At 36.9% G+C, this 16,849-nt stretch overlaps 2 protein-coding genes across 9 annotated transcripts in view; one reads left to right on the top strand and one right to left on the bottom strand.

Annotated features, from left to right (window-relative positions):
• The first annotated feature begins 2,384 nt into the window (after nucleotides 1–2,384).
• On the top strand, nucleotides 2,385–7,544 carry LOC144662158 (uncharacterized). Of its 5 annotated transcripts, none has more exons than XM_078522909.1 (4): nucleotides 2,385–2,490; nucleotides 2,595–3,507; nucleotides 4,595–6,761; nucleotides 7,407–7,544. In XM_078522909.1, exons 2-3 carry the CDS (start codon nucleotides 2,638–2,640, stop codon nucleotides 4,682–4,684), a joined length of 960 nt encoding a protein of 319 aa, XP_078379035.1. In that variant the 5' UTR covers nucleotides 2,385–2,490; nucleotides 2,595–2,637; the 3' UTR covers nucleotides 4,685–6,761; nucleotides 7,407–7,544. The 5 variants fall into 5 exon arrangements, with proteins under 5 accessions (XP_078379035.1, XP_078379036.1, XP_078379037.1 ...); XM_078522910.1 differs by lacking the exon at nucleotides 2,385–2,490 and having other exon boundaries at nucleotides 2,497–3,507; nucleotides 4,595–5,289; nucleotides 5,746–6,761; XM_078522911.1 differs by lacking the exon at nucleotides 2,385–2,490 and having other exon boundaries at nucleotides 2,497–3,529; nucleotides 5,295–6,761.
• A 2,313-nt stretch (nucleotides 7,545–9,857) lies between these two features.
• The window catches only part of LOC144662704 (phospholipid-transporting ATPase IF-like), a 35,263-nt gene continuing 28,271 nt past the window's right edge, over nucleotides 9,858–16,849 (bottom strand). The window contains exons 39-42 of one of the 4 annotated variants that reach the window (XR_013572514.1): nucleotides 16,286–16,356; nucleotides 15,462–15,688; nucleotides 13,695–14,886; nucleotides 11,421–11,544 (exon numbers count right to left, since the gene is read on the bottom strand). Coding sequence is in view for 1 of the 4 variants with exons in the window: in XM_078523570.1 (XP_078379696.1) it covers nucleotides 11,401–11,544 (144 nt within the window). In the remaining 3 variants the exon portion in view is untranslated. Of the gene's footprint in view, nucleotides 11,545–13,575; nucleotides 14,887–15,461; nucleotides 15,689–16,285; nucleotides 16,357–16,849 lie in introns of those variants that run through there. The other 3 variants (XR_013572513.1, XR_013572515.1, XM_078523570.1) reach the window with 3 other exon arrangements.

Raw genomic sequence — 16,849 nt, 5'->3', positions numbered from 1 at the left:
TCGCGGCAACAATTTTCGTGAGGAAAGGTTGGAAGCTTTTCTTCGCTCTGATAGTAGTGAGATGCTTGAAATTTCGGTGTCAAAAAGGACTGCATTATCTACTTTGAAGCCGTTTATTTATCTTACGCAAACCGAGGAATGCCTGCCTTCCAACCTGGAATTCCCGATTGGAGATAATGAGACATGTAACTGCGATGTTGTAGTGCTTAGCTATCAAACAGAGTGCAGAGAAGCACCGCCATCTCATGTAACCTATATGTTTGAGCCACGGAGAACTTGGGGATCTGGACGAAATGCACTTTACTTTGCGGCACTGAACAGAATACCTGGCTACCATTATTATATCTTTATCGATGATGACGTTACTTTTACATTTAACGACTTCACTCCACCAGAAATGAAGAAAATACAACCCTTAAGAGCTGTCGAGGAATGGCTTTTGGATTACGAGCCTGCAATCGGTGTTCTGGATTATACTTTACATCATGGAGCAGGGTGGACGTTGAAGAGAAGAAAGCTATTATGCGGCAATAACGAGACATCAATGGTTATACCTACTGTATGTTTTGATGCTATCTTCCACGCCTTTCACTATAAAGCCATTGCTCACATTTTACCATATAAAACACAGTACGAGCAAGAGAGTTGGTGGGTGTCAGCTTTACACATCATGTCTGTTTTAGAGCTGAAATTCCGAGGCCAAGCGCTGCTGTTTGCACCTGTGACGGTTGAAAACCCTAAACATCGTCGGTATCCAAGGGAAACTGAACATTTTAATGAAATATGGCGGACTTTTATCGAGCAAATTCAGCTAGAAGCACCAACGGTTTTTAAAAACCAAGCTTTATTCAAGCAATTTAAAGAAGGCTTAACACTGTACACTTTAAATTCGTCTACCTACTGCATGAAGGTAATCCGTCACCTTGCTATAGTGCCTTACGCGCATTTCCACCGCGAAAAAACGAACCCAGTGAAAAAGTAAGAATTTCGAAAAATATGATCACAAGCTTTATGTTCGGATAAGATAAGAGAAAAGAGAAAATTTTATTGTTCACTCCTTAAAAGGTTTTTTAGCGAACAATATAATACATGAAGTGAAAAAATATATTTATATATGTACACTACTTACAGGTTCGAAAAACTAAAGAAAAATAAAAAAAATAATTTAAAAACTCGCTGATCACGGTTCTTGTTGAGCTCTTTATTACTGATACCGAACGCCAATATTGTTAAATAATTCAGTGTGGCCAGTTTATACTGTCATAATATGCATTAGAAAGGCAAATGAATATTTCGTAATGCTAAGACAGCAACCGCGAATATTTGCTTGCATGATTAGCTTGTTTGAGCTTATACACCTGGTCCCAGTTGTTCAAAGGGTGGATAACGCTACCCACAAGGTAAATCACTATCCAGCGGATAAGTGTTAATAGAACATACCACGCTATCCACTGGACAGCGACTTATCCGGTGGATAGCGTTATCTACCTTTCTAACAACTGGGGCCTGATTGAAGAATCGTTGACCCACGTAAAGCAATAATAAAACAATAATAAAGAAATTGGAAACAAAAAAAATTGCGATTATTTTTAATATGCCACGGTGAATTTTTTTTTGCTCAGTTAAAGTTAAAGTTCACTCACAGCAAGTCACTAGTCCAGTCCCTGAACTCTCTCTTCCGCGCGCCTTTTATAAAGGGCGCGTGGAAGAGAGAGTTCAGGGACTGGACTAAGCAAGTCACATGATCATTCTTACCGTAGATTTTATAGCCTGCGTAGCAGGCGTCGAAAGGGGAGGGAGTAGATTTTACAAAATAGCGACTTCTTAATTTTGCTCCTTAAACTGCTCTATTATTCTGTCCGCCTCAACTGCCGCATAAGTGTGATAAGAGTTGACCAAATATCCACCCTAAAGATGATATCACTGGAAACTTGTGTGTAAAAGATTGAAAGATCGGAGCGAAAAATCTTAGCAATCAATAATGCACTCGCACTCGCCGGACCTCGCGAATCCCGTCAGATACGCAGGCTAGCCACATAACTATTCTCCTATTTTACTTTAACAAGTGAAATCGTCGAAAAAATGATCTCCTTCGAGGCTGCATTCGTTTTATATTTGTTCCATTGCATAAACATACCGCATGTCCACCTGAATAAATGATCAGAAATACTGTGACCAACTATAGCTTTGTCCGGTTTAGAAGAGGGCATCAAAGGCCGAACATGCATATTAACTAATATTGTTGAAAATTTTTAGTTTACATTGGCCGGTAAAACTGCCCCTTACCCTCTCCTAGCCCTTCCCCCAACCCCCAATCACCCTCCCACTCCCCCCTCTAGATCCTCCCCCCCCCCCCCGCCCGCTCCGCACTTGTCACGTAGGATGCGCACTGCACTGTTTTGTTCACGCGATATGATCAATGCAAATTAGAACTGAAGTCAATTCAAATGCATAAAATAGTTGACATGACTCAATTACCCACAACAAAAGGTAGGGTTACGTTTACGGTAAATGCTTTGTAAGATTATCTGGCAATTATTCCATCAGTAGTATCACCTTCACAAGCAAAATATGCGTAAACATTTTGTCGCTAGGTCACGAAGATCAATTTCGCGAAAGTGATTTGTACTCGCAAGTATGGGACTTAAACAGGAACACTTCGACGAGAAAATACCCGGCGAATTCATCTGTTCTCACTGCCATGATGTGTTCCTCGAACCCGTTGCTTTGGTTTGTCAACACATGCTGTGTGCGAAATGCTACAAGAAGAGAATGAAACGTAAAATACCAATGTGTCCAGTTTGCAAAACTTCCCTGTGCTCGAGCGAGGAAAAGATAGATCGAGAATGGAGGAAACAGTACGATAACCTTCAAATTAATTGCCCGAAAGGCTGCGAGAAAGTGCTGTGCCTTGGAAACCTTAATGATCATTTTGCTAATCATTGCCAATTGACTTTTACACTTTGCATCAACATTGGTTGTGCTAAAAAGGTTCGGCGAAAAGATCTGGCTTTACACCTCAAACAGTGCGATTTCAGAATGGTACAGTGCGAAGGATGCGGGTTTACTACAAAATATGTCAATCTTCGAATGCATCAAATTGTTCAAAAGTGTCTCCAAAGAACTAATTTGCACATGATTGTGCAAAACCGCCGGCAAATGAACACGCGCGTGAAGGAACATCGTTTGAAATTGCAAGAAGAAAGCTTTCAAGTCGAACTCGAGGAAAGAGATTTAGATCGTGCAAAAATGTGGAGTGCTATCGCGAGAAATGACATTTCAAGAGCCATGACCCCAAATCTTCTTTATAAAGGAAAACGTTCCGCGGATCTGACTGTTAAAGAAAAGGCTATATCAAGATTGGTGCACAGTGCTCCAACGTCGCCAGTGGTACCCAGTCTAAAGATGTCTGCAAGTCCAACGATCACTACCAAGCTATGTGAAAACTGCAATAAACTTTTTAGTGAATACCGTAACCATAGTGAAGCTTGCAGATGGCACAAAGGGGTAAGTGCTTGTTTGGTGGGGGGTGGGGGCAGTGGAGGAGAGGGCCCGTCTAAACTTCCTGATTCCTGTACCTTTCACCCGCCTCTCAGTGCTTTCTCGACCACAAACAACAGTGGAATTCTGATTTCCCAACTTTCTCCCAATTTCTTGAACCAATTTTCATTTCCTTTGACCAGTACTTCTTTGACAATTTTGTTATCCCTGAAGGTTTGAGAAATCAGGGTTCTACTGCATAGATGCCAAGTTTTTTAGTTGGTATGGAGTGAGAAATTGAATTGCCCTGAAGGAGCATTAGTGAGACCCAGAGGGGCTTACTTCTAGGGGAGTCTGGGGACATATTCCCCCAGAAAATTTTTAAAAATGTAAGTTGCAATGTAAGAAGCAATTTCCTTCATTTATGGGTCTTATGGGCAAGCATTTGTTGTTTTTAAACTCTTCCCTACTCGATTAGCGTTCATCTCTACCAAAGTACAGCTGAAAGTATATCTCTTTATTTAAATTAAGAAGACTTTTTCCTCAAGTTGTATTATTTTATAAAAAAGTGTTACTTTGTCTGAATGGCGTGGTTGCGTGAGATTGGGTCAAAAAGAATGAGTCTCATGCCAAAAGCGTGCATGAGACTTGGCATCTATGCTACTGTATAACACAATGTTGCAAAGATCGTTCTTTATTTCTCCCAGTTCCCACCGCCATGATTTGGAAATCCCACTTCCCATTATCTCTCCTCCCACAATCCTTAGAGTTCCCCCTCCCCCCACCCTCTACACCCAGGCTTGTACCCACTGCCCCCAGTTTTCATAGTTCATTTAATTTAGTTAATAGTTTATTAAGCCCCAAAAATATCAGTCAATGCAATAAAGCACAATAAATTTACCACAATTTTTGCTGCCAAAACATCAGTCACCAACAACAGTTATTTTCAGGATATGAACTAATAATTGATACTCCTGTAGTAGTTAGTTTTATATAGTTATAGAATTAATAAATAGTTTTACTTGAAAATTATAATTTGTATTTCCTGGTAATTTATTTTGTTTTCTCTTTTCCACACCTCATTAACTGTTGGATTTTGACCTAACATTTACAGCCGGTAAGTTCTTCAACATTTATTGTGTCAAATTATTATTTAATAACTAAAGTTATGTTATTTGAAAGACCATTGGTGCCCATTTGTTAATATCGCTGAAAAACTTGGCATGGCTCCCAGTAGTGTGTGAGAATTTGTGTTTTGCACCATTTGGCTCTGGGATTCCTGATTGCATTCATTCATGGGATGGTACATAATTTATTTATAAATTATTTTCAATTGTTTTGTTAATACTGATATACCTGAAGGAAGTAAGCTTTGGAAGTAAGGGCAGGGGGGGGAGCCTAGTGAAAATTTCATAATAATGTGGAACACTAGTACTGTACAGTAGGAGTTAAATTAAAACAGCTTGCTTGTTGCATGATCTTATATTATAAATCAGAATAAAAGGGAGATACATGTATGCATATTTTATTATTTTTTTTGTATTTTTATATTTTCTCCTATGTTTCATGGACAATGCAAAGGTTGTGGATGTGGTAAGTCATGGAATTGACTTCATTTAACTTAAAATTTATTAAGAATTATGTCTGTAATTGGTTTCTTTGAGAATATCTACATTTCTTTCAATATTACTTTCAGAATGAAGTTATTCTAAATTATACAACTGGTACATTTTTATAACTAATAAATATTTCCACTGTGTTCTTTTTTGTGTGCTCACCATGGAATGGATGTCTCCTCCTCTTCAGTTTGTAAGTAATAATACCGGTATTTTTCTAATAATTGAAAAAATACTACAAGAAAGAGAAAGGAAGATCTTTAGCTTATTGCAATAATTATATTACAATCACTTACTAAAGGAATAAACCCCAAAACAATATGCAGCATTAAAGACCACTGATCAAATCCGAATGTACATGTTTAATGTCTGTTTACATTACAGCACTGTTAATGACATACATGATGACATGCAAATTATGTAATATCCTCCCTCCTTTGACAAAAAGTGAAAAAATATAGAAACAGGATCTTAAAGTTCTGTATTTAAAATATTACCAGTAATTACATTACAGACTGTTGTGCATTTCTCAGATACTCATGTGAAAAAAATTATTTTACATTCAAGTGTAAAGAATTAGTTAGAGTGTCAGAGTACTAAATGTGTTGTATGATTGTTTTTCATGTTTCACTTCACTTGCCTGGACCAGGGGGTGAGTACAAAATAAAAATACAATGTACCTTTTTTATTGCTGTTTATGCATTTTTCCTCATTAATTTGTGACTGACTTGAGAGATGGATAAATATTCTGATTTATTGTTGCAAAAATAATATTATTGAAACAACAATATCAATAATTACCAACTTAATAATGAAATGTGTTTATGAAAGTTAATTATTAATTTTTAACTTAAACAAATTATGATGGTACCAGTTGCAGCTTGCGTTGGGGAAATACTTTCCAGTGGTTTGCCAAAAAAATTATCGGACAATTTGCATTAAATCTTAGTACTACAAAAGTGCTAAATGTTTCCTTCCAGCTGATCTTCCATACATGTAGATACCTCTTATACATGCAACCTTGATGACTAACAGTTTTATTGTGATGTAATGGTACTTTGTATTATTGACAGTGTTCTTTATATTATTGACTGTGTATGTTGTTCCTTTTTATGTGAAATATTTGATGCTTGTTGTAACATTGGAAATGTTTTCAACAGGGGGTAAGTGATGACTTGTTTGCAACTTGGTTCAACATAACTTTATCAAAAACAAAAATTAATGATCAGATAAGTAATTATGTTAGATCTTTTTATTTTTTTTAATTTTTTTTTCACATAATTACCGGTAGTTAAATGTTGTTAGATCTTTTTACCCCCATGTGCTTGCGTTCACAGTTTTGTAATTAAGTACAACCAATAGGATGTTTTATTTTATGTTTGTCTTCTTTACACACACTAACATTTAACTTAGAGCTTGGCAAGGCGACTTGAAAACTTGCAAAACCCCCACAACTCCAATTTGCACCTCACAAGCAAATGCAACTCGAAACTCGTAACTGGCAACTCCAACTCACTGCTCCTCAACTTGCATTCTTCCCACACCCCTAATTTTTTACATCCTGACAATATTATTTGTTTGTTTTCTACTGATTTTTCTAATTTTGCTTCTATTGTTCTTTATTTTTTGCATGGATTTCCTTTCTCTTTGTGTCATACAAAGATGGTAAGTGTCTTCAAACTAAAAAATCAATGTTTTATTTTGATTATTTTGTAATAGATAATTATCTTAGTTTATCATCAAGCAAATGATCAAAATAAACTTTCAGTTGCTGCTGTTAATTTGGACAATTTTTTATATGTCATTTAATAAAACCCTTGGAGGAGAATTTTAGGAAAACTTCATTAATGTTTTAATCAACATTATAAAGGAGCCATGCAGTAATAATGTATTAAAGGGACGGTGTCACGGATTTTTAGCCAAACTTAGGCATAGGAAATGACCATCAAATTTGTTAAATGTATAAAATAACGTTTTAAAACAGTGAAGGAGTATTTAAATAACACACCAAATGCAAAAGAAGGTACGGATGGCCAAAAGTGTCGAAGATTGAAACGGATTGCGATGTGGGCTTTTGAAATATGGTCCGGCGGAACAGTTTTCAAAGTTAATCTTGTCTCCTTGTAACTTTAATTTAGGACGCCCGGGAGACACATTTAGCTGCAAGGAAGCTATGGTTTTGTCATTTAGTATCAAAGAATTAATTTCTTTGCAAACATTTAGTTTCATAGCGAATATTTGCAAACTTTATAACATAAAATTAAATTAGCCGTGACATAGCCCCTTTAACCAGACTGAACTTGATTTCAGTGTCAAGCTTGTGGTAAACTTGATAACCTGGAGGGATGTATGACAGGCTTCCACGTGTCTGCTGATCCAATGGACAAGAAAGGTTCAAGATTCTCACAACCAGCAAACAATGCTTCTCTTACCTGAATGGCCATATTATTATTGGATCAATTTAGGTTTCTGGGAAACTGCTCACCTACCCCTCCCCAAACCTAACATTTTGCCCAAAGCGATAAGTAAGGGTTAATGTTAGGTTTGGGGAGGGGGTAGGTGAGCAGTTTCCCAGAAACCTAAATTGATCCTTATTATTTTACTTCACTTAAATTTAACATGTTACATGTAACCGTTGCTTTAAAGTATTACTTTGAAGTCCCTGTTCTAAGTCATGTCCTTACACAAGTTCGTAAGGGTTGGCCTTATAACTGGGAGAGTTCTTATCTGGAGGGTGGTGGGGGGGGGGGCGCTTTTAAGTATTACAACTACATGTAGGGATAGAAAATATACACTGTTAGAACATGTCCACTTGCCCAGGCAAATTATAGCATATTTGGGTGTGCAGCTGGGGGTAACTCGCATAGTTAGCAAGTACTGTCAGAATTAAGTTTTATCCCCCAAAATGGTATGGAATAAGCGAGAAGAATGATTTAGAGAATGTGATGACAGATATATTGAAAAAACTCAATTTGAATATAAATGTTTTGATCAAAACTTCACTTTTCAAATGTACAGTGTTCTGTGGACGTACAAGGAGGGGGGAGGGGGTGGGGGTTAAACCAGAATGCCGTTTTTTAAAAGAAAGTGTGGCCTATAACCAGGAGCTAATAAGCAGGGTAAGCTTATCACAGGGTTTTCTCTGTACTAAGAGTACAAAGTGTTAATATTAATATCATGGAAACTATGAACAGCTTAGCTTTAACCAGTTATCCAGTTATTTATAATTATATTTTTTTGCTACCAAGTAGAACAATTAATTTACTTTCCAGCTACATTTATCCTATTTCTTATGTTTTGTTTTATTAGTAATGTTACGAATGTGACTTACTAGTTGATAAATTTAATTTGATTTTGCTTTTAGAGGTAACTTATTGTTAAATTTTGTAATACAATTTATGCAAGATAAGAAGGGAATATCCTTATTTTAACACAAGCAGCCTTGGTCGATGCTTTTATATTATGTTTATTTGTATTATTTGTTTCGTCTTTTTGAGTGGTACTTGTGGAAACTAGCTAGCTCAAAGCCAAGTGTGTGACCACTTTAACCATGTACTGTATCCCATTTAAGCTTTGCTCTGCAAGTGAGAATGACGATCTTTTCAAAATCACTCCTTAAAGGTGGATTTCCACTGACGCGTAATTTTTTTAACGTGCGTTTACGTGCATGAATAAATTTAGAGACAATGTATGAAGACTTGCGTAACGTGCACACATCAGCTGATTCAAACGCCACTCGCTTGGCTCAGAGTCTACACCCTTTCGCCCCACTTTTTTAATAATAAGGATTTAGAGTGATTTCAAAACTTTGTTTATTTTTGCTCGCAGAGAAAAGCTAAAGGCGAAATGCTATATAAGAGTGATAAACCAATAAAAATTGGATAATTTCGGATTGTTTTATTTATTTTCAGTAATGGGACAAAGTAATAAAATGCATCTAATGCAGCATAACCTAACGGCTGGCTATTGGCAAACTCGCAATGTGATTCATGGCTACGTGGCCGTCTATCGATCGATTGAATGGGTTTGCTAAGATACTTCGCACTCTCGGTTTCCATCGACTTTGATATAGTTTGTTCAGAGCTTCACTACTCACCAAATGTCAGTCGTAATTATTGTTAACAATTAAATTTTCTAATATTTGTCTTTAGAACATAAAATTAACAAAGGCAACTATCAGCCCATAGGCCCAACACATTCTGTTGTTGCTATTGTTCAAAACCTAATAACAAGATGAATTTGTTTATTGAAATGTTCGACACTGTGCGACCCCTTGAAACTTTTGTATTTAATTTTTGGGTTACTAAATCTGTACATGTACTAACAATTTCTGCTTCTCGACTGTTAACTTGCAAATACGTGCAGAACTTAAAAAGAAAACTCAGCTTTTCTCCACAACCTTACTTCGATCACGTCCATTTTCTGTTTTACTGTACCTTCGGTTCGCAATTTTCAGCAAAAAAAGCTACTGGTTCGTGTTATCTAACTGAAGTCCATATAGGAGAGTATATTTTTTAGATCTTCACCTAAAAAAATTGTACTAGGAAACTGCCTCCTCTCATCGCTCTTTACTTTCGCTGAGGGGACAGTCGTCTGAAAGTACGCCTGTGGGCATTCTATCGCCAGTTGTAATACATCACATTTTTTTTTCGCGCACGATTGGTCTAAACTCGTCACGCGAAAGATCGTACTACGTGATCAGTTTTGGCAAAAGGTTTCATTGCAAAGTTTATGGTCACAATAATTATACAGATAATGAAATTTATGGTACTCCATCTTTTATTAATTGCAAGTATGTTTTGTACATATTAATACTTCGTTTTATTTTAAATATTATAAAAAGCACTTTAAAATGTTAGGCTTCCTATTCAACAATTTACAAGAAACTACAGTCAAAACTGTACTAAATGAGTTGACACCCTTTCACAAGCGGATGACAATAGACAAGGTCCTAAAATTTACTTCCCTTATTTACTGTAAATTACAACTCTATTTAGTGGACCCCTCTATTACAGCGGACGCAAAAATGTGTAGTACGTTGATCAATTTTCTATATGACTGTAACAGGATGGCTCAGTTATCGAGTATTTCTGCTGCAGAATGTCTCCCTGACATTTGAGGCTTCTTTGGCCTCAGTTCTTAAATGGATAAAAATCACTTTTAATAAAGTTTATGCCACTTCTGTTCATTTGTCTGATATAGTTTTGATTAACCATTTTCTTCACTTGCTACTGAAAATCGACCAGCGACAATTACAGTTTCGTCTCGTTTTTTTTTTTCTGACACTAATTAAATAGTACTAAAAATACAAATCCGTTCTTAGTAACATTTTGAATTTGTTTCTTGCTACCCAAGCAAATGCAACCTGACGTGTTCAAACCATCATCAAAATCGCTCCCTAGTTCAGTACACAGGAGGCCATCATCTTAAGCCTGGTTTTCACTAGCTACGCAAGCACAAGCGCGATCACGCAAAAGGACAAATTTTGATCCTTGTGCTTGTGCTTGCCGCAAGCAGAAACACAAGCATCCAAATGCAATGCGCTTGTGCTTTTGCTTGAGTCGAAGCCGTTTTCACGGAGAAACAAGAGCTGTTATCCTTGCGCTTGTGCTTGTGCTTGCGTCGGTAGTGAAAACCAGGCTTTAACGAGCGTTCCGTATGGAGAGTGTAGTGCTTGTTTGAAATAATTTTTAGCAACCAAGAATGTGGGTTGCCGAGGAACGTTTTAAATTCAAACTAATCACATGTAAAGTAGAGCACAACTTTTTGTAGCATTGTGCAATTAGAGCTTTGAAATTTTCGAAGTCTGTAAACGACAGTTACCTGCGAGTCTACCCCATAATTCTTTGGGACACACATTTAAACAACTGTAGCGTGACGTTCCGTTATGGATTCTCAGTAATGGAGACCCCCTTCCACCCAAAGCAAAGTTGCAAAATAGACGGCAACGGGAGACTTTTTTTTTTCAAGGCACACAACATTGTAATGATGGTGATCAAATTATGAAGGATGAAGCTGTGCCGTGAAGTATGCAGACACGAGTCGCGAGGCTCCGGAATTTATTACCTGCTATGTTTGATCTACTATCAATATTTCAGAAGGGTTGCTGCGACAGTGAATGCCTTTTTCCTGTTCAGGCCACTAGCAATTCAGTGCTCTGTGTGCGTGTATGTTCAAGATTGACAATTTTCTCAGTAATTCTCAGATTAAAAACGGTCTAACTATCCTTAAAAGATATCGGCACTAGTTGCTCAGCAACGTCCACTCAATTTGTTTCAGTAGTAAGGTACGTGGCTCTATTAAATTACCGAGACATGTTAGTGAGTGTGACTGTACTGCCGTCCTCGCAGTCCAGTATGACAAGAGATTCGCGTGTTCTGTTGCTGCTTGCTTCACTGCGATGCGAGACTGAACTCTTCTTGAAATTGCTTGCTGGAATCCACTCAGTCTGGGAAAAGGATGAAAATGGTGTCAGACAACGGAATCTAAACGTTTTATTAATAAATACAGTTCGGAATCCCGATAACTCAAACCTTCGAGGGAAATCGAAAAAGGTTCAAGATATCGAGGGTAAAATTAATAAGAAAATAACCTGGTGGGGAAAGGTTCGAGTTATTGAGGGTTCGAGTTATCGGGATGCAACTGTACTTCAGTTTCCGTCAGTCCCGCTCCACTGCACCTCAACAGTACCCAGCCAATCGTTTAATGAATCTTGCAACCCATTTCACAAATTTTATAAAAACAAACGCAAACCCGTCTCTCCGAGGTCAGCAGTACGCCTCGACTACCCAAGAACCCGCGATGCGCTTGTATCTGCTTTTCGATATATGTCTACTCCTTATGAACTAGGCCACTGCAGGCTTGTTTATAGTGCTGAGTACAGCAGGATTTACAGGCCGATGGCTGTGTCAAGACAAAACACTGTGTTGGCAGTTCTGCAATGATTTTACAATTTGAACGACAACTCATTCTGTTGTACAGCAGGGCTTGTCAAATGCTGCTTTCCACGGGGATATAAGGAAAGCCAGTTAATTCGAAACACTGTTTCCCATAGCTTTAAAAAAGTCGAGTTTCACAGCCTGAGTACACTTGTAAGATACTTTCTGTTTTATAAAAATTTTACATAAAAATGGAGACAAAGATGTTAAGAATTTGCAATAAGAAATATCTGTCCGAGAACGGAATAAACTGAAAATATGATTTGGTTTGGTGAATTACCTTGTTATAGGAAATTAACGCGATTTTCAAACATTCGCGTTAATTTAAGTCGCGTTAATTTTTGTTAACGTTAATTTGCGCACCGTTAATTAAGTGGAGCGTTAATTTCCATTATTTTGGCCCCAATTTCTCGTTACAGTTAAGACGTTCTTGACTCGAAGGAAAAAGCATTATTTTGTCTGCCACTATCATTGATACTGCGAAGAACGCTCAAAGTGGGAAAAGTACCACTAACATTGTTTTCGTTTAAGATTATACGCCTTCAAGTGTTAAAATACCTTCACATACGACGGCTTCAAGTGGAAAAACTGCGATCTTAAAAGCTGTCACACACGCGCGCGACTTCGCGCTGATTTTACATCTAATTCGCTGGTACGTTTTTGATGCTATTGTATAAAACAATTCGACCATAGAAATTACGTCCAAAATAATGCCCAAACCTTTGCGTGAAACCACCCGCCTATTAAAACGGCTCGTGGTTCCCCTTGAGTTTTGAACATTTTATAACGCCATTTCTATGGTCTATAAGAGTAAAGACCATGAAAAAATCTGGTTAATTTGTTAACTGGACGTGTTTGTAGGGGACTGAAGTTCCGATCGACAAACATATGTTGTGGTTCAATTTTATCCTTGGTTCAAACTTTATTTTTCTTTGTTTTTGGGTATGGTAATGTAGGATAATAAGTTTAAAACAAAGGAAAATAACATTTGAATCAAGGATAAAATTTAACCACAACATATATACTTCATTTGTCAAATTTCTGGCAGAACTGGCAGTTTTAAATTACACGTTTAATATCATAGGTGACAAATAACTCCTTAATTTTGGCGCTAAATTTTAAAGTTTAATTTATAATTTCACATGTGAAATCATAAATTTGCCATGGCAACATAGTAAGCGGCAAGATTGCGTCCGTAATAAAATATTGAACCTTAAACAAAATGCGCGTGAAATTATTTCCTAATTTCACTCGTCACCATTTGATTACCAATACTAATCTGTAAACCCACATTTGACCACAATGCGGACCTATACTTAAAAGTTGTTCAACTTGTATAATTTAACCGGAATATAATACAGCAAAGAGCTAAAGAATTAATACAATAGATTAGGTTTTAATAAAAACCCAAGACGAGTATACCCAAGAGTTCAGTCAAGTCAAACCTAATTAGTATAATCCAAACATTGGAGCATGAGAACAGAGGTTGTTTGATAGATGTTAGTGTAACTTTAAGTCGAACAATAAATTCACTCAACAGATTCACTTAAACGTTTCATCTTTAATTACAAAGTTCTTTATTTACATGGTAGTATTCACGACTTTCAACAATTTATCTCATTCCACAAATGTTTGAAAGATTATGGATCGTAAAATTCACCTGCGTATTAAATTAATTACATTCTATCCATCCATTCCAGAGACACTGTAAACAGAACGCGCAACAGAATTAAGTAACCTTTTTTACTATAAGGTTCTAGAATATTCTAAAAGCTAGTGAAATAAGATAGAATTGTGATATAACATAACCATAACTAACGTGCTTTTTTTTTCGCTGAGGGAAATCCCGCGAACCTACAAACTCATTCAAAGTTCGTATTTGGAGCACACAATTCTACCAATAACACTTTTAACTCAAATTTGTCCGTTAAAAGATGTCATAGCAACATATTATATTAAGGTGATATATTCACAGCGGACGAAATGCAAGAAAGATCTGGCCTCTTGTTGCGCAATTGATGTGTTGACAACGTGTGGTCTAAGTGGAGGAGGAGGAATAGGAGAAGGAAAAGAAGTAGAAAGCGAAAGAGGAGGAGGATCTTCTTGCACATAGTGCGCCTTCGTGTCTAACCTCGAAACTTATCTCTCGCAATGGTAATGATAAGTTTTTAAGATTCCATAACTAGTTATATAATTCTTACAGATGGCTGATTATGATCACTGTATACTTTGGAGTCGTGTCATTTCTCGACTGGCCTGAACGAATCAGTGAAAATCCACTGCATTATGGCACACTAAACCACTAAATAATACTCAGATTCATTATTAAACCAACGTTCAAACTTTGCCTTACGAGTCTTAACATCTAAAACCTGGACCTGCTTTTCCGTGAAACGGCTTAACTACATTATCGTATGGTGAATAACGGTGATTTTATCGACAATATTCATTGATGTAGATAAAATATTGCAGTGATTTTCCTTTTCTTCCTCATTTCTGTGATAAATGAAGCCTTCTTTTTTCTCGAATTGTACAATTACACTGACTATAAATCTGATGTTTTTTTCAGTAATTTACAGTAATTTTTAAAAGAAACAATTATGAGATCAGAGCATACACCTATAAATCTTGTACCCAGATCTCACTCTTCGGGAGAGAATATCTGGCAATGTGGGAACATCAGCAATGTAGCATAACGCCACTGCGCATGTCAATGCAAGATTACTCAGAAGTGTCAGCATTAGAATTTTCATTTCAAGAATTTGTTTTCATTACAACAAAGAACTAGATAAACCATGCGATTTTCGCTATTCTTCACAACCGAACTTACGAATGGCGTCATCCAAAACCAACTTTCCGAATAATTTGCTTTTAACAGTGATTTGGTTATACACAAACAGGTAAAAACAAACGATATTATTGCCCGACGTTTCGGCGACATCATGACGCCATTATCAAGGGTAAATTGAGAATAAATAATTAAATGCGAGGTTCAAAGAGATAAACATTTGCATAATGGTGGTGGCTATACAAATACTTTAGCACGGATTGAATCCGTTTGCACGTTCAGACTCGGTGTTAATTGCTTGATGTAAAGCATCTCGTTGACAAGACAACATTGCATTTCTTTGAGAAATGCAAGAAGAAGAAATGCAAGAAATGCAAGAACAAATTTGACTGTCTCGTCAACGAGATGCAAGAACAAATTTGACTGTCTTGTCAACGAGATGCTTTACATCAAGCAATTAACACCGAGTCTGAACGTGCAAACGGATTCAATCCGTGCTAAAGTATTTGTATAGCCACCACCATTATGCAAATGTTTATCTCTTTGAACCTCGCATTTAATTATTTATTCTCAATTTACCCTTGATAATGGCGTCATGATGTCGCCGAAACGTCGGGCAATAATATCGTTTGTTTTTACCTGTTTGTGTAATTTGCTTTTAAGCAGAAATTTTGGTCGCTTTTAGGGAAAAAGTTCTTCAGGAGAAAAAGACAATTTGGGAATCTCTGTGCAAGAGTGAGGAAACCTGGGCACGAGATTACTCCCATAAGAAGTAGAAATATCCACAATGCATCAGTTGAAGAGAAGCAGCTAGAATGAGCCTGCATTCATTACAACCATGTCTCCAGCGAATGATTCACTCTCACCTAAAAACAAAGTGAGAGGCTTTAATAACACTTCAACATCACATGCAACTAACTGTTTAAGTGCATCAAAAGAAGAGCGATAGATAGGCGCCTTGAAGATGAAAAACTTCAGGCAAACCCAAAGTTACAACGATGGTTGTAAGTGGCAGCCTGTTTTATGTGCATGGAAGATAGACTTTTCAAGATACGGAGATAATAGCTTCCACTCAACATAAAACTACACTTTGTCTCATTTTGAAAGAAATAGCTGTTGCTTTATTCTTGCGGTGACAGGACTGGCGGTGTGTCAACGTTATTAGTAATAAAACGAAAAGAGGAATGGTTAGCAGCTCAAACCTCAAACAAAAATATAACGACAAAAATTGTTAAGCTGATCAGCTAACATTAAATAAAGACATTATTTCCCCAATACTCGCCTTAGGTAAAATTTTTGTCTAAAACAGCAAATAAAAGTACAATTATATAAGCAAGTTCTCAGGTGTGAAGTAGTGCTTTTTCAAAATGTCAAATCCATAGGAGGAATAAAGACAAGGTGTCGAACACGGTTTTACAGTGCAAACTGGTGAATGGTGAACGTGCGTGTTAGACTGGACTTACTAGTTGTCCCTGCTACTCTCCTCAGGAAATATTACATTAAAGTAAATACTGGACTGTCTTGGGCTCTGCGCCTTGATAGAAAGAACGAGTTATAGAGAAGCAACGCCCATTAGATGATTAGCATAAAACAAAAGAAAATAAATATACTAAAACAACACAAATCAAAACAGGAAATAATGATGCAAAGAAATACAGAAGTAGTGGAAGGAAAAGAAAAAATGTCGATAGTGCCAACCGCAACACCTCCAATATCAGTTCAGCTTTATGTTTGTATTACTTTGAAACACGCTGAACAAGCTACTGGTGAATTGGAGGGAAAATCAGTGCGAAATCGCACTTGCCTGACTGCAAGAAAGACAATCTTTACTGCTGAAGCCGAAATTTCGCCCAAAAATATCCAATAATTCACATTTCACGTCTCTTCAGTTTCCGTTTGTTCGCAGGTTTTTTTTTTTCAAGTTTTCCGTCTGCCGAGATTTAGAAGTTACCTCGTTTTCATGGTCTATTCTCTTATCGACTCATAAGCGCAAAAATTCTATCAGTAATTGTATAAATGTATGTTTA

Source organism: Oculina patagonica, chromosome 8 (assembly GCF_052425735.1).
Source record: "Oculina patagonica isolate OP01 chromosome 8, crgOcupat, whole genome shotgun sequence".
In the NCBI taxonomy this organism is placed as follows: Eukaryota; Metazoa; Cnidaria; class Anthozoa; order Scleractinia; family Oculinidae; genus Oculina; species Oculina patagonica.
This window is presented reverse-complemented; position numbering and strand designations above follow the sequence as displayed.

Bases quoted from the DNA above. Each gene is read 5' to 3' on its own strand.
- LOC144662158 (XM_078522909.1), top strand. From the start codon at position 2,638: ATGGGACTTAAACAGGAACACTTCGACGAGAAAATACCCGGCGAATTC. The intron at 3,508-4,594 runs GTAAGTGCTTGT...TAACATTTACAG, and splicing joins CTTGCAGATGGCACAAAGGG to CCGGTAAGTTCTTCAACATT.